Source organism: Trachemys scripta, chromosome 4 (assembly GCF_013100865.1).
Source record: "Trachemys scripta elegans isolate TJP31775 chromosome 4, CAS_Tse_1.0, whole genome shotgun sequence".
Lineage (NCBI taxonomy): Eukaryota > Metazoa > Chordata > Testudines > Emydidae > Trachemys > Trachemys scripta.
Genome location: NC_048301.1, coordinates 137,661,783 through 137,685,612, shown reverse-complemented (window position 1 = coordinate 137,685,612; position 23,830 = coordinate 137,661,783). Strand labels below are relative to the sequence as shown.

General features: G+C 48.9%; 1 protein-coding gene across 1 annotated transcript in view; it reads left to right on the top strand.

Moving 5' to 3' along the window:
• The first annotated feature begins 10,133 nt into the window (after window positions 1-10,133).
• GNAI3 (G protein subunit alpha i3) overlaps window positions 10,134-23,830 on the top strand; it is a 35,629-nt gene continuing 21,932 nt past the window's right edge. Inside the window, exon 1 of the mRNA XM_034767785.1 lies at window positions 10,134-10,378. Coding sequence (XP_034623676.1) covers window positions 10,261-10,378 — 118 coding nt within the window. The 5' untranslated portion in view covers window positions 10,134-10,260. The remainder of the gene's footprint in view (window positions 10,379-23,830) is intronic.

Genomic DNA, 23,830 nt, shown 5'->3' with positions numbered 1-23,830 from the left:
CCCCCAGGCAATTCAGTGCAGGGCAATGGGGCAGGGGGAGGGGAGAGGGGTTCTGGTTTTGTCTCATCTCAGCTCTTGAGAGCCAGAGAGGAGAATGGCATTCACATCTCAGCCCATGAACAAAGATCTGCTCAGTCAACCAGCCTCAGCCTGCTGGGATCCCTGGCAAAACTGCCCTGGGGCATGGACAGAACGGGGACAGAGCCCCATGTAATCAGCAAGCCTTTCCCAGCTGGGCTGGAGAATGGGAAATAGCCAGGAGAAGAGGCCCAGCCACCTTTGCCATGGGATTATGCACTAACCTCAGCTGGGGGGTATCCTGATCTCAGAGCCTGCAGGGGCTCGCTCTGGCTGGGAGCGCTCTCTCCAGGCGGGTCCTGTGCGCTAAGCTGGCGAGCCAGCACACCCAGCTGAGCAGAACCGTCTGAGCTCTGTCACCGCTTCCCGAGGGCTAGGACTCTCGAGGATGTTCATGTAGGACGGTTTCAACCTGGAGCACCAAATAAAACTCTTTATTATGAAACATGGCTCCCTGCCTGCGTGGGACCTGGTGGGCTCTGAGCCCTGCCGCTCAGAACAAAGGGTCCTGAACAGGACGCCAGGAATGTCATCCTGCTCCGATGGGGCTTTTAGCTGTGGCCAGGTGGGTCTTGCTCTAATGGAAACTAGTCTCTCTCTCTCCTGGCCTTGTCAGCTGTAGCTGAGCTCAGGACAGGGCAGGGTCAGTGATTTCAGCACAGGGCTCTGGTCACAAATCCGGAGTCAGGTGAATTGCATTCTGTGCCCCATGTGACCTTGGGTCCATAACAGGCCAAGAGCCCCCCAAGTGGGCATGAAGCTAGATTCCCAAATCCACATTGAGGCACTTAAGGAAGCAGCCTGGTTGTCCCATGGTACTGAGTGCCCGGCAGCTCCCCTTGACCCCCATTCGAGCTTTGGGTGCTCAGCACCTGAGAAAATTAGGCTCAAGACTGCTCCATGCCTCAGTTTCCTCCTTTGCGGACCAGGGATGAGGATACTGACCTGCCTCGCCACAGGCTCGGAGCCTGAACTCAGATGCAATGCTTGGGTAGAGCAGACTGGCAGAGCAAGGAGCACTCTGTCAACTGGGGCCGTTTCTCCAGAGATCTCAAAGCACGTCACAGAGGTGGGTGAGTGCTAGTACCGGCCCCGTTACAGCTGGGGCAGCGAAGACACAGAATTGGTGACGTGACAGTGAGCTCATAGCAGAGCTGAGAATGGGACTCAGGAGTCCTGCCTCCTCATCCATTCACCTAGCCACCTATGTGCAGGACCATGGCGGTCAGAGGGCTGCTAGTGGGCTGTGAGCTCTGGCCCTTGCTCTTACTGGAGCAGTGGGACTCAGGCAGGCTGCTGGGCTCCCCTGAGACTACCCCACTGAAATGTGCCAGGGGCTAGAGCCCCAGGGCAGAGGAAGAGCTGCAGCCCTTCGCCCAGATTCACAAAGGGACTTAGGCACCTCCGTAGGCATGCACAGACCTGCCCGAGTCCTGGCACTGTCCCACAGCGAATGAGCTGCTCAGAGCCCTGGCAGGATTCTCAGACTAGGCATTCCCCACTTAGCTCACCTGCAGGCACTTGACCCAGACCCTTCCCCAGCCTAGCTAAGGGCCTGAACCACTGGGCTCTACTGTCAGTCTCTGGCCCAGTGAACACTATTTATACTCAGTGGAGCAGCAGACAGCCCCCGCCCAGTGTACCCTGAGGATTGGGGCACTCACCAGCCAGCTGGCAGACCTAAATTGGGCTCAAGTCCCAGCTTCCAATCAAGCAGAGACGAGACTTGAAGACAGGTGAGTGCCCAGGCTGGAACGGGGTGGGGTCTCTGCTTATTCCTAAGAAAGGCTTGACTTGCTGGCATGTTTAACTCCCGGAGAGAGCTCCAGCTGGGGATCTGGAGCAGAGAGGGGCTCCTCCGTCAAGCACCCAAGGCCCAGATGAATTGGAAGTGTGAATCTGGGCTTAAGCCCTGCCCCTCCCCTCTGCATGTCAGCTGGCTTAGGCAGCTCCCCACTCAGCGTGCTAGTTTCTGAGGCTCCCTCCCCAAGCACTCGTTGCCCAGGGAATCTGGGGGCTGTGACTCACAGGGCACCTAGGAGCTAGGTCCTGCCTTCGGAAGGGGAGTTTGGCAACTGGCATCTGCACGCTTGGTAGCCAGTGTCCAATAGCCACAAACAGGATAATCATGAGGGAAGGCAGTAGTGTCTAGTGGTTAGAGCAGGGGAACGCTGCCTGAGTCTCTCTGGGTGAGTCATGGCCCTCTCTGTGTCTTTGTAACAATGGGCAGTGCCACTACAGGGGCCTCGGCTGTAATAGCTGGGTCTCATTTTGGGCATTGGGCTGTGATACAGGCGGTTGGACAGTGATGTGGGGTCCCCTCTGGCCTGGAGTGCCATCACCCTAAGAACTTTATGACTCATTTACACTCCTCCCCAGAGTGGTGAGCGATTCAGCCAGTTGGTCTAGCACCCAGGAGTGACATGGGTGCTAATGAGTGAGAAGTGCTTTGAGATCCCCAGGAAACAGGCATTGGGCTGGTGTGAATGATTGTGACAGCGGATAGTGCAGACAGACAGAGACACTGTGAGAGGCAGCCCAGGCCTGGGGATGCAGGACAGCTGTGTTCTAGCCATGGCTCTGCTACTGGCTCACTCTTCTGCGCCCTTCCCCCCCGTCCATGCTGTTTGAGGTAGGGGCTGTATGTGCAGCACCCAGCACGATGGGGCTGTTGCCTCGCTCAAGGCCTCCTTGTTTCACTGTATGATGAATAATAACTCTAGGGAGCTGCAGGGCTTGAGTTGTGACTGTGTTGCACCAGCAGACGCACTGCCAGCAGAAGCCCTCCATGCCCAGCTGGGGATCCCAGAGGAGGAAGACGTCTGAGGGATGCAGCTTTCATCTCCTGTTGTTGGCTGCAGCCTGGGCAAGTGGCCTTTTCAAAAACCAATCTTTGCACATTTTTGCTAAGGGGGCCTCACACGGGGGTGGGGGCAGCTCCATCTGGGGGGCCTGAGTCCCATGTGTTCCACATACACCCCTGGAGCCTTTTGTTCTCCTCCCCAGGCTAGCCTTGCTGGGTCTCTCTGGTAGAAGGTGCCTCTGGCCCTGGTACATGGTCAGGTTCTGAGCCTCAAGGCAGTGTGGTGCATGGTCAGGCTCTGAGGCACCTGGCTCAGTTCCTCCCCTCTGGGATCAGGCCCCCTGGCTGGGAATGCACTCAGCGAGCACGGTGTTTGCAGCCAGAAAGCTGAACCCCAACCGCCTTGTGATAGATCAAATGTCCTGGCAACCCTGCTCTTGGGATCCCTCCTGGGGAGTCTCTCTAGGGCCTGCAGGCCGAGCCACCCCACATACGAGTGAGTCCTTCCTGAATGGAGCATGGCTCTGGATGCACCAGCCCAGGCACTGTACACATACGCACGTGATCTCATGCACATACTCCCAGCACCTCCTGCACAGTCCATCCTCCCCACCTCCCTCTCGTTCTCCTGCAGGATCCAGCAGCTCTAACCTTTCACACTCTTCAGAGCCTCCCTGTGCGCGCTGGCTCACGCGCTCATCCCTTGGAGCCTGGAGCCTCCAGAAATAGCTCTGCTTTGAAGAGCACTTCCCCCACACCTGGGCAGGGCAGAGCAGCTTGTGTCTTGCAATCGGTGCGATAAGCTGCTCTATGGGTAACGGAGAGGGGACATGGGAGCCACGCCAGCACCAGGCTCTGCAGGTGCAAGGGAGAGATGCTGGCCTCTCTCGAATCTGGATGGAGCAGCTTCTCTTGGGATGGCTGAGGAGTTTAGATCCTCTGCCCTTTCCTCCTCCCCTGGGGATCCTGGCTCAGACACGAAGGAAGGGTTGGCTCCTGTAATATAGGGGGAGCTCCAACTGCACAGTCATTTGGTCCCTGGCTTTCCTAGCTGCTCTGACAGCCTGCCTGAGCCCTGCGTGGCCACAGCTCACTCTCCATCCCCATCTCGCCATGTGATATTCCTGCCTTGGGGACTGGAGTTTTGCTCATTCCTAGAGCAGGAGCAGCAAGAGCAAGACCCCCACCACTCCTGGCCCTCAGCACCTCCCTGCCATGGAGTGAGGGGGAGTCCAGCCAGGTCTGAGACTGCCGAGTGCCACAGGGAGGGTCCCTGAGCCCCCCAATGCATTTCACTAGCCCACAGACTGGAACCTACTGGATACAAGCCCATGGCCAGTCCCGCAAGCCCTGCAGCACCCCCGGGCTGTGTCCGACTGAGTTCAGTGAGGCTCGGGAGGGTGTAAGCCAGGGCTGGCATTGCCCCCTTGGGTGTAAAATGCATTTGAAACCCACCTCCCACTACAGGGCTGCTGGCAGCTTTCTGAATCAGGGAGGAAATGGGAGTTAACCACTTCATTACTGAGCCTGCAGGAGCAAAAGGGATGTCAGGGCTGACCCCTGAGCCACTTACCTCCACTTTGCTGAAACACAGGGTGGGCCAGCCTCAGGTCAAAGGTTAAAACTAAACACCCCTTCCCCCCAGTCCTTCACACATGGTTGTTGCTCCATATGCTGCCTAACCCCCTTCCGGTACTGACAAGGTGCAAACACAGGTTAAGTTCCTTCCCTCTCCCACCCTCCCCAACTCTCCTGCAGCCTCCAGCTCTCTCCTTCCGCTCTCTCCCTGGCTACTTGAACTGAAGGCCTCCCACAGCACTCCACCTGGCACACGCATCCCCAGCCAATAGGCCCCTCCTGGGCTGGGATTTTACTGGCCACGGCCAAACCGGTGGGTCTATGGTTAAGCCTCTACACAAATGCCTGGTTATCAGAGGGGCTGCGCACTCCCAGCTCCCATCCAGTTACACCAGCGATGCACCAGGCCCATTGTTGGTGCACCCCTGAACGGCACACCCCCCCCCCCCTTGCCTCTGATGGAATCCAGAGACCGGCTTGGGGTTTTCTTCCAACGGTGCTGGGTGTTATGGAGAGTAACAGGCACAAGAGGGCAGTAGAATGCCCTTTTTGGTGACTTTTTATTTGGTGAACAGATTGGGGAAGGCCAGTGGCAGCCACAATATTTCCTGTGTTTGGTGGCTGTTCTGGGAGCAGCTGCAAGAGTCCCCCTGTCTGGGGAAGAGACAGGGGCTGCGTTCTGTCCCCTAATGCGGAGTTGGGCGGGTTTATACATCAGGGCTGGGGAAGAGTTAGATGTTCTTGCCATCCTAGTTTGGCGGGCATACTCCATCAGTGCTAGCTATTGGCAAGGGGCATTGGGCTCCTTGCTTGGGTGAGCACGTGACTTGGGGGTGGGTAACAAAGAGCCGTTCGCCTCAAGGTCACTGACTGGAATGCACCCATTGGCAGTGACTCAGAGGTGCTGCTATCGCAGGGTGGTTCTTTTCCCCAGGAGAGGTGAGTTTGGTGAATCTCAGGCTGGCTCCCCACAGACAGGCGTCTTCATCACAAAAGTTGGCACTAGGCTTGGCACCAGTGGGTGGCAACCTCGGCACAGCCACCAAGGACTTAATAGAGACTGAATACACCTTTGGAGGGTGTCCTTTGGGTTAGGACCAGGGCCGGCTCCAGGTTTTTTGCTGCCCCAAGCAAAAAAAAAAGGATGGAGTGCTGCCCCTTGAAAAGAGCCGCCCGCAAAGGGCTGGAATGCCGCTCCTTGAAAAGGGCCGCCCCAAGCACATGCTTGGAACGCTGGTGCCTAGAGCCGGCCCTGGGTAGGTCTGAGACATGTGAGCAGGGGGCACTGTGGGAGAGTAGCATGTCTTGAAACTGCCAGGGCATTGAGGAGCCCATTGCCAAGAGCTTTCAGGCTGGGCATCAAATTCATACCAAAAATATAAGAGTCCCTCCAAGATGTAACATCTGCAGCATGTTACCTGAACCCTCTACAAGTTTAAAAGTGGGAGAAGACAATTGTACCTTCTCTGGGCACATGGTCTCCACTGCCACCCCTGAGTCCTCCAGATGCATTTACAGCCTGCTCCCTCTTCACTGTTGGTAAGGATCTGGCCGTGAGGGGTACCCTATAGGAGCTTAGCTAGACTGCCACAAATGGGGTCCTGCATAGCAGCCAATGTGCCATCAGCCCCTGGTGCTGTTGGGAGGCTGGGCCCAGCACAAAGGCGAAAAAGCCCCCTCGTGGCAGCCCCAGGACAGCTGCTCTGGCCCTGCAGTAGTCTGCCCATCTTGTGCCGCCCGATCCAGCTTGGTCACTCCTTTCTGTTCACCCTTTTCAGGGCACATAGAATCCTGCAATGGAGTAGCACCGTAGGTTAGGAGATGGGCCTTCAGGGTCTTCCTTTGCTCAGATTCTTCCCTGTTCATGGGGAGGGTTTATATCCGCTTCATTCCCCCGACCTTGGGGTTGGCAGGGGAACCCAGGCCATGCCAGCCCTCTTCACCAGGTTCCAATCCAGGGCGGCAGCTAAGTCCTGTGCCCAAAGTGCTACTCTGCTGCCTCCCTGGGTCGCTTCCTCACCAGTCCCATTTCCCAATGATACAACAATAACCATCAAATATCTGGTTTCAGAGGGGTAGCTGTGTTAGTCGGAATCAGCAAAAACAACAAGGAGTCCTTGTGGCACCTTGGAGACTAACAAATTTATTTGGGCATAAGCTTTCGTGGGCTATATCCCACTTCATCAGATGCATGGAGTTAAAAATACAGTAGGGAGGTATAAATATACAGCACATGAAAAGATGGGAGTTGCCTTACCAAGTGGGGGGTCAGTGCTAACATGGCCAATTCAATCAGGGTGGATGTGGCCCATTCCCAACAGTTGACAAGAAGGTGTGAGTATCAACAGAGGGAAAATTACTTTTTGTAGTGACCCAGCCACTCCCAGTTTTTAGTCAGGCCTAATTTGATGGTGTCAAGTTTGCAAATTAATTCCAGTTCTGCAGTTTCTCATTGAAGTCTGTTTTTGAAGTTTTGTTGTTGAAGAATGGCCACTTTTAAGTCTGTCATTGAGTGTCCAGGGAGATTGAAGTGCTCTCCTACTGGTTTTTGAATGTTACAATTCTTGATGTCTGATTTGTGTCCATTTGTTCTTTTGTGTAGAGACTGTCCAGTTTGACCAATATATATGGCAGAGGGACACAAGATGGGATATATATCGCATTGGTAGATGTGCAGGTGAACGAGCCCCTGATGGTGTGGCTGATGTGGTTAGGTCCTATGATGGTGTCCTTTGAATAGATATGCGGACAGAGTTGGTAACAGGGTTTGTTGCAGGGATTGGTTCCTGTGTTAGTGTTTCGTGGTGTGGTGTGTAGTTGCTGGTGAGTATTTGCTTCAGGTTGGGGGGCTGTCTGTAAGCGAGGACTGGCCTGTCTCCAAAGGTCTGTGAGAGACAGGGATTGTCCTCCAGGATAGGTTGTAGATCCTTGTTGTTTTTTTCATCAAATAACTGAAATCAAAGGTGAAGTCTCTGACCTCCTGAGTCTCTCCTTGGTCTGGGAAAGTCTCTACAGAGTCACAGGCAGCAGAGCCCCTGGTGTATTCCATCCGACAAGCTCAGGGCATAGATCACTTAACCTCCACTGCCTACTAAGTTGGCTTGCACTAATCCTGGGCCATCTGGGCCCTGAGCACCTGCTTACCCCCTTCCTTACCAGTGTGGGGTTTGTATACCCTTGTCACACACTCCAAAGGGAAACAAGTGAGGAGCACAATGAGCTGGGCAGACAAAGAGCAAGCAGCAGATGATGTTTTGTAGCTCAGAGCCCTACTTTGTGTTCAGTCCATAGCTCATGTTGGCGCCTAATGCATATCCCTTGCTAGCTGTGTAGCTGCAGACTTCATAGATTCCAAGGCCAGAAGGGATCACTGTGATTGTCTCATCTGACCTCCTGTATAACACAGGCCGGAGAACTGCCCCCAAATAATTCCTAGATCAGAGCTTTTAGAAAAAATATAGGGTTACCATATCTCCTAAATAAAAAAAGAGGACCCTCCACGGGCCCTGGCCCCGCCCATTTCCCCACCCCCTAGCCCCACCCAACTCCGCCCCTTCTCCACCCTAACTCCGCCCCCTCCTCCCTCCCACTCCCAGCCAGGGGGAAAGGGCTGCCCCAGTGCTACCGGCTTCAGGGTTTGCCGGGCAGCCCCCAGACCCTGCACCCCCAGCCAGTGCTTCCCCAGCGCAGCTGGAGCCTGGGAGGGGAAGCGCCCAGCCGGGGGCGCAGGGTCTGGAGGCTGCCCGGCAAACCGTGAAGCCAGTAGCGCTCGGGCTTCGGGCAGCCCCTGTGCCTCCAGACCCTGCGCCCACAGCCAGGCACTTCCCCTCCTGGGCTCCGGCGGCGCAGGGTCCGGAGGCCGGTAGCGCTCGGGCAGCCCGGCTCTTAAACAGAGCCGAAGAGGAGCAGAGCCTCCAGCCGCGGTGGCTCTGTGTAACTTACACTGTTACCATACATATGTTACCATATTTCCACAAACAAAAAAGAGGACACTGGGGGTGGAGGACACTGGGGGGGGTGGAGGACACTGGGGGGGGCCCACCCTAGCCCCGCCCCATCCACTCCCTCCCACTTCCCACCCCCTGACTGCTCCCCTCAGAACCCCAACCCCCCCTGCTTCTTGTCCCCTGACTGCCCCCTGCTGAGAACCCCCTACCCTAACTGCCCGCCCCCAGGACCCTATCTGCCCCCTTATCCACTCGCATGGGTGGCAGGGTTGTAGAAATTTTGGTGGTGCCCAGAACCCCCCACCCCACCTGCCTAAGGCTCTGGGAGGGGGGTTGGAGGTCTGGGGTGCAGGTTCTGGGCTGGGGATTAGGGTGCAGGAGGGGTGCAGGTTCTGGGATAGAGTTTGGGTGCTGGGTGCAGGCTCCGGGCTGGGGCAGGGGGTGGGTGTGCAGGAGGGAGTGAGGGGTGCAGGCTCTGGGATGGAGTTTGGGGGTGAGAGGCGGTGCAAAGGGAGGGGGTGCAGGCTTTGGGAGGAAGTTTGAGGGCAGGAGGGGGTGTGTGGGAAGGGGGAGGGGGAGGGGGATTGGGAGGGAGTTTGGGGATAGGAGGGGATGCAGGGGTGAGGGCTGTGGGTCTGGGGATGAGGGGTTCATGATGCAGGAGGGGGCTCAGGGATGGAGCAGAGGATTAGGGTGTGTGGGGATGAGGGCTGGGGGGTTTGGGGTGTTGGAGAGGCTCAGGGCTAGGGTGGAAGGGCAGGGTAAGGGCAGCCTGTCTTCCCATTAGTGGATGGGGGCACTAGGACCCGGGGGCAGCAGACAGCAGTTGCTGCTAGCTCTGGCAGTACAGGCAGACAAGGGAGAGGCAGACAGGGAGGGGGGGATGTGCAGAGGGGGGATGGCAGGTGGAGGCTGGGGACCCATCCAACACTCCCCCGCTCCCTGACTGCCCCCCCCCAACTCCTCTTACCATTCTGGGTCCACGTGGGTCTGTTTGTGTGTTACACAGGACTACAGAGAGAGGGAGGGGGAGCAGGGGAGGGCTCTAGCTGCTGGAGGCCAATGGGAGTGGGTCAATTGGCCTAGCCGCCCAATCAGCAGCCACACTCTGCATGGAAGGGAGGGAGGCGAGGGAGAAAAAAACCCCGGACATTTTAACCTTGTTACCAATTCCTCCCGGACGGCTATTTAGAGACGCAAAAGCCGGACATGTCTGGGGAAATACGGACGGATGGTAACCCTACTCTTCGGTTCTGTGTAACTTACACAGTGTAAGCAGAGCCGCCGCGGCTGGAGGCTCTGCTCCTCTTCGGCTCCGTGTGCGCTACCGGCTTCGGGCAGCCCCCGTGCCTCTGGACCCTGTGCCACCGGAGCCCGGGCGGGGAAGTGCCCGGCTGGGGGCGCAGGGTCTCGAGGCATGGGGGCTGTCCGAAGCCGGTAGCTCTCGGGCAGCCCGGCTCTTAAACAGAGCCGAAGAGGAGCAGAGCCTCCAGGCGCGGCGGCTCTGCTCCTCCCCGACTCTTAAGCTCTGCCATGCGCTGGTGCCCTTCAGCACATAAGACTACAAGTTCCAATATGCAATGCGGCGGGGGCGTCTCCGGATAGATCCCAGCATGCAACGCTCTAAGCCCATGGGCTGAGCCTGATGGGTGTGTGTGCAGAACTACATTTCCCAGGGTGCGCCGCGCTCCCAGACTCGGCTAGCGGGCAGGAGGCCCCGGAGCGGATATCCGGCTCCGCCTCACATACAGCCGCTCTTGGGTAGCCGGGCTGAGGAGAGCAAGTAGCGCGTCCCGGAGCCCCGCCGACCCCTAGAGCCCCGCGCGGTGCGGTGCGGCGCGGCCCGGCTCCGCCATGGGCTGCACGCTGAGCGCCGAGGACAAGGCGGCGGTGGAGCGGAGCAAGATGATCGACCGCAACCTACGGGAGGACGGCGAGAAGGCGTCCAAGGAGGTGAAGCTGCTACTGCTCGGTGAGGAGGGGCCGGCGAGGCGGGGGGCTCGTGCCGGACCCTGTCCCTACGGGAGGGGGAGGGGCGCCGCGCCGTGCCGTCCTGAAGGGGGGGCGCCACCGCGCCAGCTCCCTGGCCTCGCACAGCGCTCGGACTGCGGCCGGTCGGTCGGTCGAACGAGCTACCCGGGGCTGGTTGCCCTCCCCCGCTCCCGGTTAGGGGCGGTAGACCTGCAAGCTCATCCAGGACTGAATGGCTCCAGGGCCTCCCCCTGGCTGCCCCTGCTGGGATGGGCGGTGGCGCGGGGCTCTCCCTCCCCCCGCCCCCCGGAAGCCCCCAGCGGCGCTGCTAGCCGGGAATAGCTCTCTGTGCAGTCAGGGGCGGGGGGACTTGGCAGCTCAGTTTGCTGTTGAGGAGAGAGGGCTTCAGAATCGGGCACTGATCCTTCGTGTGGGTCTGCTCTGAACGTGACTCTCTGGAAGTGGCCTTGTGTGTGCCCCTTCTCCAGGTGAGAGCGGCTCCTTTTCACAAGCAAAAGGGCTAGTACCTGGCAGCTGGTGGTCAGACTAGGTTCGCCAACCGTTGTGATAGTAGCTCGATGCCTCAGTCAAAATAGAATTTGGCTCCTTTCATGACTAAGGCTATGGCTATGCTATGGCTTTTGTCGGCAAAACTTCGGTCAGTCGGGGGTGTGAAAAAAACATCTCCCTGACCAACATAACTTTCACCAACAAAAGTGCCGGTGTGGACAGTGCTATGTTGCCTGGAGAGCATCTTCTGTCAACATAGCTAATGCTGCTCATTGGGGATGTTTTAATTATGCTGGCAGGAGAGCTTTCTCCCCCGCCGGCATAGAATGGCTACATGAGATCTTACAGTGGCACAGCTGTGCTGCAGTAAGGTCCATAGTGTAGATGTGGCCTAACTGGTCTCTGCAGTGCTTGCAGGAGTGAAGTATAATGTTTTATTGTCACCAAAGTCAGAGCTCTGGACATGTGCAGGAAGCATATCCTCTGAGTAAGGAGATGCTATTTTTACATAGGGTCACTTTTCTGACGTTAACATTTTAATGTGCTGCAAGAATATTTGTCTGCAATCCAGTATTTACTTATTGGAGATTGCTGACTTGTGTTTTTTCAGTATAGTTCTTTGAACAGATTAATATTTTGAGGCTACAAATAAATTGCCATGTTCTCTGTTTTTATTAACCCTATTGGAGGCTTGTGCATGGGGTATAATGAAGAATACTGAGATAAAAGGAAGCAAATGAAAATTAAGGATTGTCTATTGGGGGAAATTGCTGAATAGCGAAATCTGTCAAATCGTAATAGACTCCCAAGTGAAACAGTGGCAGTCCCATTTCTTGAGTAATTTAAAATGAGCTAAAGAATAAAGTGTGAGGAATAACCTTGCATTTATTGGGGTGGAAGGTGGATTAGCTGATGTCTGTATTTCATCATCAGTTGTTTGAAGTTTGCAATTTTAGTACATATACTAGTGAGCTTCTCTCATTTGTGTGGGAAATGTTACACTAAGATTTCTGGTTTCCTAAGGGGAGACAGCCATGGGAATCCTGAGAGCAACATGTGTATTGCTTAACTTGTTTTCACCTGTGTGTACTGTGTTGAGGCACTGAAGTTCTTGGTCCTTTGTGTGCATAGAAAAGATTTTGATTGGCTATATGTGGTGATAGGTCTTCTTCCTTGAGGGTTTGTTCCTTTGTGTCCAGTGAAAAAATTCTCTAAGTAGGAGTTGCAAAATCTGTAGAGAAGGGACTTTGAATGGGATTAGTAACCTTTTTGATACTGTGTACATGGGGTTTTTTTATGTGCCATGATGCTGGAATGCAGCTAACACTGAAATGCCACTTTGAAAGGAATTTGCAGAGGTGTCAGCATTTATGCCTATACATAAGAGGCCTAAGTAATACAGAAAAGCTGTACAAATCAAAAGAAGTAGCAATGTTCACGCAGAGTGGGAGAGACTTTTCAAAAGCATGAATTGTGGTTATGCACCTAACTATTATTGTCTTTCAGTGGCTGTTAGGCCAATTAACGGCCATTTGTGCTTTTGAAAATGTCTGCATATAACTCATTAAAAAAAAAAAATCCTAGCTTAGTAAGGTCTCTGAATTAAAGGATTTTACGAAGATGTTTGCTCTCTATGTATTTGGTAATATACAGCAAAAACAACAATCAATTGCTAGGATAAAATGCATGCTTTAGTCATTTCATTAACATTTCAAAAAGCTAGACAAATAGCACGTGAATTTTAAATAGTTTGAGATAGCATTTTTCTTTCAAAAATTAATATAAAAATGTCTTGATTTGAAGCAAGGTAGGTCACTTTGTTAAATTGTAAGAGACCTTTGGAGTGTTTAATAACTGGAGCAAGCCACTCAATGCTGATGCAGAGTAGTTTAGAAGAAATGTATTGCTTTACGTAAAGTCCAAACCCACTCTGTAATCCTCTTTTTAAAATTCAGGAATACTTTGAAGGTGAGAAGACTCCATATAAATCTTCCCAGCATCTATTCAAATAAGTGGCCTAGTTTTGCACTTCTCTGCAGAATTATGTAGGTTGGGAAAGCTCACATAGGCAAGGTCTAGTCATTTTCCCCTGTCTCAGCCTTTTAACAGAATCTTCAATATTATGACACTTCTAAATCGCTACATCGTTCAACATGTGGGTGACACCATATCTCAGGATTCTAACTGCATTTGACTTCTTCCCCGCCCCTTTTAAAGAGAGAGAGATTCTCCAATTTTTGGACTAGCCTTATTTCAGCTACACATCCTGTTACTACAGGCTTTTTTTGTTCCTCTGGGTTTCTACTTTTCTTTTTTGCTGTTGATTTGGTTTTACCCTTATTGAGAGCAGCCCAGAAGTGGAAGGAAAAATAGGATCTAAGTTGTCTAGTCTTGCTCACTAATCCCTTTCATGGCGGCTCTTGGGTCATCAGTGTAACCTGGTGAATTATATAACCATATTTGCATTTCTGTAGCACCTTTCATACAAGGGTGTCAGATTACTTTACTTTACAAATAATACTTGTTTCACAACCCTGCCTGTTAGGTAGCAAAGTGTTACACCAGGGGTTGGCAACCTATGGCATGTGCCGAAGGCGGCATGTGAGCTGATTTTCAGTGGCACTCACACTGCCCGGGTCTTGGCCACCAGTCCAGGGGGCTCTGCATTTTAATTTAATTTTAAATGAAGTTTCTTAAACATTTTAAAAACCTTATTTACTTTACAGACAGCAATAGTTGTTATATATTATAGACTTATAGAAAGAGATCTTCTAAAAAACGTTTAACTGTATTACTGGCGTGCGAAACCTTAAATTAAAGTGAATAAATGAAGACTCGACACACCACTTCTGAAAGGTTGCTGACCCCTGTGTTAGACCAATTTTAGACATAAGGAAACGTAAGAAGAGAGTAGTGACTTGACCAAGATCACACAAGACCTTGTCTGCACTAGGTAATTGTCCTGTTGCTGACTGCTGTTAATGGGTCTCTTTGAACCAATGCTGAAAATGGCTTTAACTGGTGGTAGATACTGGTCTTCAGCAACATTATAGAAAACATTGTTGACATCTATTGTCGGCAGCAGGTCAATCTCCGAGCATATGGGAGACTGGGAGAGAGTAGGGAATAGAACCCAGGAATTCTTGCTCAGACCTCTACTCTAGACAGTACTCCTTCCTTTCTATTGGTTTGTTACCAGTGCCTCCAGGAAAATGCTACTGTGCAGGAACAGACATGCAATTTAGCTAATGTATAATTCTGTGGGATTTTCCTGTTATGGTGAGCAGCAAAGTGTGGGAGGGTATGGAAATTGTATGATTTTTGCCTACTCAGTTTAACTCTTACCAGTGCTGTAAGTAGGGCCCATCGTTTTCAGTTTGTTTTATTTAATTTTTCCTGGGAATTTCAGTGTGTATTACCACAACAAAAACGGGTGAAAATGCATGCGCAAAACTATTTATTTTGGGGGGTAAATATCTGTTTATTTTGGTGGATAGAAAGACTGGAAAAGTGTTCAGGAGATTAATTCTTTGAATTCCGTTCATCAATGTGGTTTGCTGCAGAAACTGAAACGGAACTTTATACACAATGCCACCTCTGAGTTTAAGAAAACAATGCATCTCTAATCCCCAAACACAAATTTTCATTTGAATAAACAGTTTACTGTCGTAGACTTAGTCTAATACTTCTATAAATATTTACATTTAATAATTGGGCCATACCATTTGCAGCGCATACACTCAACTTCGTCCTTTTCTCCTTTTTTTGTTTTTAAAACTTTTGAATAATTCCTTGTGTTCTGAAACGTATTCCAATACAGATTGTTTTCTTCACGTTTTAGTGTGTCAGATCTTTAAACCGTTATCTGCTAACAGCTTGAAATGTGGATGTGGTGGACATGAGATTCATCCATACTTTCAGCTGTGCAGGCACTTCAGAGCTTGCGTGCGTGCTGCCTGTTTGTTGTGTGTATCTTCTAGTCTAATCATAACCTTCCTTCAACAGGCAGCTTTGCATATATGCACAGACTAGTGTATTACTGTAATGCGGATCTCAGGCACTGTATTATATTTTCCTAATAAAACAAGTTTTTTTTAATATTTGAATATACAAAAGTAGGGTGAAAATTGGAAAAAAATGAATAATACTTTTTGTAAAACCTGGGAAATTTTTGGTAAAAATGAGTTTAAACTGAAAATGAAGGGGCTTAGCTGTAAGTTATGCCATATGGTATAAATTTACTGTATTGCTGCTTTTTTTAAAAAAAAAGTTCATCATATCAAGTGACAAATACATTATTGGCTGTAGAAGGTAGTTCTATTGTTGAATCCAGTCAGTATCACTCCTCTGTAAGGAACTGTAACCTGGCGCAGACTCACCCGGCGGTGCCTCCTGCTGGTCTCTTCCGGGAATTAGCTCTTCCAGTGTCCTGGAGCGCCCCCTGCAGGCCGGTGATGCGCCTTGCCACTGGCCCCATGTCCTTCCCAGGACTCCAGTGCTCCTTTCTCTGGGTGCTGCCCCCTGGCAGTACCCTACAGTTCCGTGTCTCCCCCTCCCAGGGGAACCCCCACCCACTATCCCCACTTCACCTCAGTCTTGGCTACTGCCCAGTCTCCATCTAGCCTCTGTTCACTGAGGGAGACTGCAGTATCAGCCACTCATCATAGGCAAAGGGATTTGGACCTGCTGCTTCTGCCTACCTGTGGGCTGCCCCCTGCAACACCATACCTAATAGGCCTTACCAGGCCTGCAGCCTGGGGCTTTCCTAGGCCGGAGTTCCCCGGCTCCCTTGGCCTTTCCCCAGCCCTGCTCCACTCCAGATACCTGGTTAAGCTTCCTGCAGCCAGGCCCTTCTCTCTCTGAAGGGGGGGGAGAGAAGAGAGAGAGTGAGTTCCTGGCTCAAGCCTTTATAGGGCCAGCTGGCCCTCCAAATCAGCCCAGGCATCTTGCCCTTCCACAGCCCTCCTCCAGGGCTGTTTTAAACCCCTCAGGGCAGGAGCGGATAACCACCCCGCTACAGGAACATTCTGCTAGATGGCATCTTTTCCGACGCATCTTTCCCCTGTTTGAACTGTTCATGCATAACATGCATTTTTACCAGTCTTTTTTTATCACTCCCTAGTTCTATGGTACTTGAACATAATTCAAAAACACAATCCATACAAAATTGAAACCGAAGCCCATCCTAAACAACCCTGATCTACGTAACCAGTTAACCCAAGAGACAGTCTACAAAGAACACCCCCCACCTTCTCTAGTGACCTGATCCACCAGTTATTTCTTAGCCCTTCCCTGAGCTCAAGATAATAGGCTTTGTGTTGTGCCATGAAGGTCAACAAGTTTTGGCTATTTCTGACCAAAGGGCTGGAGGATGAACTCCGAGGGTGAGGGCCATTCATTGAAAATGCCTTGCCACTACTTCCTTGTAAACTAGGAAGACAAGTGTTTTAGTGCCACAGCTGATCAGCTCTGGACAATATCTCAAAAACAGGACATCTAGGGTTTCATAGGGCAAAATTCTCAAACTCTGCCTAAAACTGGAGGGCAGACAGTGCACTAATGTAACAAGGTCATCTAATACAAGTTGGGTTTCTATACAGTACCTAAATCTCAACCCAGATTGTGAGGAGGCTTGTCTAAGGCATTCTGATTCATGAATTACAAGTTCTTCTTACACTTCCAGAACTTCATTGGGTGACACAGGGAATCGTCATGTCCCCTCCATATTGCCCTCCTATTCTATACTCCCTCTGCTTTCTCCCCCCCCCCCACCAAAAAGCTAAAGTATTTACCTACAAAACATTTAATCAGTCATCACAAAGTGAAAGGCTTTAATTTTCTAGAGGTTCAGGAGACGACCCTGATCCATCAGGCTATCTGCCAATCAGAGTAAATCCACTGTCAGACTTTATGGCATAAGAATAAAAATGTGGTGAAGTCTGTGAGCTTTGGAATGAGACTTGTGCCATGGTGCTTTGCAGTCTTCTCTCTTGCTTCTTGTGTCTTAGGTCATCCGTAAACCATTTGTGTGGAAGAGCTAAGAGAGACACTTTTGGCGTCGTTATCATATTAATAGCTGAGGACAAACAATTTATAAAGTACTGCTTAACCATTGGTGGATCTATATATCCTGCCCCTCAAAAGCTTTCTGGGCATGCTTGTTCCATTAATCTTCGACGCATAGCATCAAACAAGTTTTGTCCAACTAGAAACGGGTGCCCCAAAGACAAGTCCTCTTTTCTGTAAGTTAAACAAGTCACTACCAAGTTAATCCCCTGGCAGAAAGCATTTTATATTTCTCGTATATGTATGATTCAAAAGCAATCTCATAAGGATTTCAAAAGTGTCTACAATTTAAATATTTACAAATTGTTGTTACACATTCTGTTCTATAGTGACTTTGCTATGTCCCATTTCATAAGAAGTAGAATGGGGACATTCCTGTTACATCCAACTTCCTCGATTTTTAATGTCATAACTTTCTGCTGTTTCCAGTATTGAAATTAGCAGTAGTATGCATCTGATTTCTAATCTTATTTCAGTGGTTAAACTGATCACAACCCCCAGGTTGGCTCATGAAAGGCAATGGGGGGGGGGTTCACAAGCATGAATGCTTCGTTAGTCTGTGGCCATGTCTACACTTACAAGCTTACAGTGGCACAACTGTACCAATACAGCTGGGCTGCTGTCAGAGTGCTCATGTAGCCACATTATGCTGATGGGAGAGCGCTCTCCTGTTGACATAATAGCTACCGCCACTCATTGAGCTGGTTTTATGTCAGCAGGAGAGAGTTTCCTGCCGCCGTAGCGCTGTGCATGCGAGCGCTTATGCCAGCAAAACATATGTCACTCAGGGGTATGTGTATTTTTTTTATTTTGTTTTTTTAACACCCCTAAGTGACAAAAATGTTGCCAGCATAAGTGCTACCGTAGACATAGCCTAAAGTGAAGAAAATCTCCCTCCTTTTCACCCCACGCCCTGTTACCTTTTTAAGATCAAGTATTCTGTCTGTTCTTATAACAGACACAAATTATATAGGCTTAGCAATGCATTGATGTTGATACTTTTTTACTCTGTTTTTATAGTACTGTAAATGGTAAGGGGCTTGTGAATTTTTTTTTTACTTCAGATAAGGGGTTGCCACCCTGAAAAGATTGAGAATAACTGCCTTATTTGATCTGGCTGTCAGAGGATGAGTGTGTGTGATTACTATATATGATGTGTTTAAGTTACTTCAAGAATGAATATTTTCAACTTAGTTCTTATGTCATTCAATAGAAAAAAGCCTTTGTGAAAGGACATTAAGAGGAAGACTTTAGTCATGTGATGGAGTAGATGTTTGAAGTACTTCCAGCTAAAAGATTGACTCAGGAATGCTGCAACATTTTAGTCCCTTTCATTCTCCTGCATATTTAAGTTTGACAGCAGGGCTTGAGGTAAACCTGTGTAGGTGAGAAAGAGGCAGCTAAAGCAGTTTACCTGGGAGATGTGTTTATTTGACCTTTTGTCAAGCAATCTGTTTAGTGCTTTTCATGACTAGTATCAATAGGTGTCTTGTGTTCCATGTTGGTAATGTTGGTTTAATTAGCTTAAACTAAGGCTGCAGTGTGAAGTGCTGTAAAAACAACTACAAAACAAAAAGGCAAGGATGGTGGTGGTAGTATGCATAGTTCAAGATGCATAGAAGTGGTCTATAATGCTTTAGTTGTATTAAAAAATCCCTCTCTGGAGAGGAAATGAGACCCTGCTGAGCTTTTGCGATCTTATGGATTTGCTCTGTTATCGACCATGGATGTAGTTGCGCTGGTGCAAGCCCCTAGTATAGATAGGTACAGCTAGTATTTGCACTGGTGGAATTTACACCAGTTGGCCATTGATGGCTGGAATTCGAGCAAACCCTGGTGTGGACAAGGCCCTGAAATCCCGCGCACTTGAGTAATAAAAGTTACTACAGAGAACTTTTTTCCAGAGGGTCTGGCTAGAGAATCTTGCCCTCATGCTCAGGGTTCAGCTGAGCGCCATATTTGGGGTCAGGAAGGAATTTTCCTCCAGGGTAGATTGGCAGAGGCCCTGGAGGTTTTTCGCCTTCCTCCGCAGCATGGGGCAGGGGTCGCTTGCTGGAGGATTCTCAGTGATTTGAAGTCTTTAAATCATGATTTGGGGACTTCAACAGCTGAGTCAAGGGAGAGAATTCTTCCAGGAGTGGGTGGGTCAGCTTTTGTGGCCTGCATCATGTGGGAGGTCAGACTAGATGATCATAATGGTCCCTTCTGACCTTAGAGTCTGAGTCTATAATAAGATTTTGAGCAATCTGTCAGGTTTGTGAAGGCCATTCTTTGCATTTGGGGCTAATTTTGTGTGCTAGAGATGTGCTCCATTGTCAATATTCATGTGTAGTGTGGAAACTAACAATTCTGCTATAAATCAAGTTTTATCTATTTTCTATTACTTTCTGTTGGATTCCATCATCTTGCTGCCCATAACTAATCATTACGGTTTTGTAGCTAGTGATGGTTAGTAACAAGTTCAAACTGCTTCAGTGATGAATGCTGCAATTTAAATATTATTGCACATAGTTTTTTGAATGCAGAGAGCCTTCTGGCATAATCAAATATCCTGTTTTTGCTGATATGCTCATAGGCTATAAAGGGAATAAGCAACTTTACTGTGATGTAGAGCTTTAGAGTAGAATAAGATCCTCAGAGAATCATGGAAGAATATCTGCATCGGAGACCCTGTCTAACTGTAAAACTATAAAGCTGAACTGATTACAACACAATTGTTCCTTAACCTCATTACAACATGGCCAACAAGTTGTAATGCAGCTGAGACCTTACTTCATCCCCGTAACCATGTTGAAACCTGAGTCTAGGCTACAACTTTTAGTGCTTTTATAGCTGAATCTGGGAATGACTGTTCTGACCCAGTTCCCAGAGTTGGTTAAAGCATTCCACAAAAGACTGTTAGATTTGAATTAAGGGTAATTAATACATCTTGTTTAGACACCTCCCTCCCCCCACATAATTAGTTTCTTGTTCTGCAGTTTTTATCTAAAAATCTATTTATAATGTTGATAATTCCATATATCAATATTTCTTTCAGTGACTTTTAATTAGAGAGTAGGTTGTCTAGTCAACCCTAATAGTTTCTAATTGCTAAATCAAGTTTCCTAATCTGTAATGTCCTGATATGTCTGGATCCTTTTTTGAAAGGCTGCTTTGGATTTTACTTAAACATTATGAAAGGTCACAAGATGTAATATTTTTCACCACATACAAAGTGTAAATTTTATCTATATCTTTGAATTCAGCATTTTTCAGCTTCCTGTTGGCCATCCTGCCTTAAAGTGACCTCATTTGTGAAATAGTATTATATGGAACTCTTAAATAAGTTTCTAGCCTGTTTTTATGCTGGCATGGGCAAATTAGCTCTTGTTCTACTTAGTTTGTTTATTTATTGATTGATTGGCAGGCATGACCATTGTGCTCAAGTACAAGACACAATAACTATGTCAAGTACTTCCAAGTTTTCTTGCAGGGCACCCTCTCAAGTATAATTTCAAAAGCCTTGAGGCAGTTGTTACACATTCAATCCCTTAAGTAAAAAGTAGGTTAATACAACAGTACTATGAAACTTTTGACTTTTGGGCATTTAAAATTAACAGTATTTTGAATGTTAACTTTAATGTCTTTGATACAGATACAGTGTAATGGTCCCATAACCTGGCTTGTGCAATTAAAATTGAGATGGATTGGATGACCTATTGCTCTATTTAACTTCTGTGCCTAATATTAACTCTAATTACTTGGATGCTGTGAATTTTCAATCGGTGTTATATGAACTTAAATTATTGTATTTAATTTCCTATCTCTGAAAAATAAATCTGTTTCCTGCAGAAATAAACGCACATGATTGTGCATCTACCCTATTACTAACTGTTGGTGCAGATAAACTGTTTGCATGGGGCGATTTTTTAACCTAACACTTTTACAGAAGAGGAGGTGGTGTCTTGTTATGCCGTACTGGGTGGATGTAATATTTTTGCCTTTGGCCTCTGACTTGAGATCCTATCTGACTTAGAGAGATAGTGGTGTGATGAATGCATCCTGTCATATTATTGTGATTAACTTCCTTCCTAACAACCTCAGCTTTTAATGGAGCAGTGTGGGTGCTGGCCACTCTCTCAAACTATCTGATTAGCCCCTTTCCTATTTGACAGTAGGACTGGCTGTCTGACCTGCTTTACTCTCCTCCTGATGGCCTCACTTCCTCTGCCCTCAACCTTGTCTGCTTTAGCAGCAGTAGCATATGGTTTCTAGTTTTGTCACGGAAGAGTCTATTGCAAGTCACACTGATTCTAAATGCTGTAGTTGATTAAGAGCAGGGATCGGCAACCTTTGGCCCCCGGCTCGCCAGGGTAAGCACCCTGGTGGGCCGGGCCAGTTTGTTTACCTGCCGTGTCCGCAGGTTTGGCCGATCATGTCTCCCACTGGCCGTGGTTCACTGCCCCAGGCCAATGGGGGCTGCGGGAAGTGGCGCGGGGCGAGGGATGTGCTGGCCGCCGCTTCCCACCGCCCTCATCCGCCTGGAGCGGCAAACCTGCGGACGCAGCAGGTAAACAAACTGGCCCGGCCCACCAGGGTGCTTACCCAGGCAGGCCGCGTGCCAAAGGTTGTCGATCCCTGATTTAGAGGAAAGAATGCTGCTTTTAAACCTTCAAGTATTTTGGGGATTTTAAACCAGGAAAGTAGTGTACTGGAAAGTGTAAGCCTTTCTGTGTTTGAAGGGAAGTATTCAAGTTCACTTGCTAGGGAGAAACATTGAATAAGGGATGAGAAAGGGAGATAAGTCATCAGACCCAAAGGGATGTTAAGTCACTCCCATTTCGCACTTGTAATTTTTCTCCAGATACTATAGAAAGACACACATTAGACTCTCCAGAGTTATTGGAAATCTTGTTACAGCAATATAAGGCTGACTTTGGTCTCTGTTAGCATACCAGAAGAAAAATTGTGCATTTCAGATCATGCGTGTGGCCTGTGACCAAAGCAGGAGAATTTGGCATAATTTGAGGCGAATCAAATAAGCTGTTTCTCACCTATGGGCCTTACAGGAAAACTGATGCCATTGACTTTTTAAAAAGTCTACCCCCCTGCTGCCAATCCACTCACAGGTGTTTTTGCAGCTTCTAGGAGAAAGTGGTCTGAACAAGGACCAGATTTCTCTGTAGAAATTTTTCAACCCTGTCCAGCTTTGCCCACTCCCTTTCGCAGCCCAGGTTAATGCAGTCTTGAGTTGGTTCCCAAACAAGGATTTTAGACTAGTGATTGGTCACTGCTTCCAAAGCAATAATGTTTACTGGGTAAAAAGTGAAAGTGTCTAAAAGGCATATTTAATTTCTGGTCCAACACAATGGGGTGGTTTCAAATATTTTTGATACTATTGCATTCATTTAGTTTTCTATACCCAGAATATTGGAACACCCAATCATCTAATTGCTATCCAAAGCGGTTTCTTGGCAGTTTACTGATCAATTTTGGCTTCTTGTGAGGGTTGGATTTTTCTTCATGTTTCAGAAAGGCATCTGGCTTCCTTTAAGGAAGTGGTTGGTTAATAATGTCCCCCTTTGCATAAATGAGTCTACTGATGCTATTACTAATATGGGGCTGACCACGAAGCTGCAGTGTATAGTGCTCCCCCCTGAAGCCGATGGGAATTCTGTGCATGGGCCTTTGTTTAGCCTCTATGGGTATATCTACACTGCAATTAGATACCTGCAGCTGGCCCATGCCTGCTGGCTTGGGCTGCAGGCCTGTTTATGATGTAGATGTACGGGCTTGGGCTGAAGCCCGTGGTCTGGGACCATCCCACTTTGCAGGGTCCTAGAACCTGGATATCTACACTGCAATTAAACAGCCTCTTAGCCCAAGCCCCACGAGCCTGCCCGAGTCAGCTGGCATGGGACAGCCATGGGTTTTTAATTGCAGTATAGACATGCCCTTAAATAGCTGTTAAAGAAATGTGGTAACTAGTGGTAGACTTGCTGTTCTACCCCTCAGCATAATGGTGAAAGAAGCCCTACAATACAAATTCTAATAGTTGACCATGTATAAAATATCCCATTAAAGACCTTGGTGCAAGCTCTTGGGTTTTTTGTGGGTAGAGGTGGAATGGATGTCTGCCTGTGGGAGCACCCCAGGTTTTGGCCTAGTTTCCATAGGGAGCTAAAGCAATTCTGTCATGGGCTTCCTGATAACCTAGCAGTGATGACACTGGTTCTAAACAAGCTACCCTTTGATGTGAACCTGTGGTTTTTTTCCCCCCATTGTTTGGTAAATTGAGTTCTGTCTCATTTTTCAATCACCTCTTCTTTGTACTTTTGCATAGATGCAAACAGAGCCCTGGGGTTCATTGTCCTCATACTGCTAATTTTGAAGAAGGGAATTGAGACTTCTATTCTCCACGTAATTACATCATCCCTGCTCTGAAATTGGTTAACCAGAGTCAGCTTAGATTTCTCATGCTGAAATGCGATCTTCTGGGTAGCTGTTCTAATCAAAGCAAAAGGAACAGCCTCACGTATATTTTTGCTAGTGAAAATGTCTAAATAATGCTTCTGAATTCCAGTTATTTTTGAGCCCAGTAAAATACGGACTCTTATTTCCTGAGCTCTAAGCCTTTGAAAGCTTTATAATTTTTACATCTGGTCAGGATCTGCTTCTTATCCCTAAGTAAGAGGATGCATGCAGGACCCACAAGAACATCCGATGTAATGTTATCCAATCACACTAGCCTACTTGGAAAACTGATATTTGTCATGAAAAATCACAGTGGAAAAGTTTTTTTTTCTGTTGTATTTAAATTCCTACTTTGTTAATAATTTAGAGGTGGTTGGGTACGTCCAGACTACCCACCATATTGGCAGGTAGCGATCGATTTATC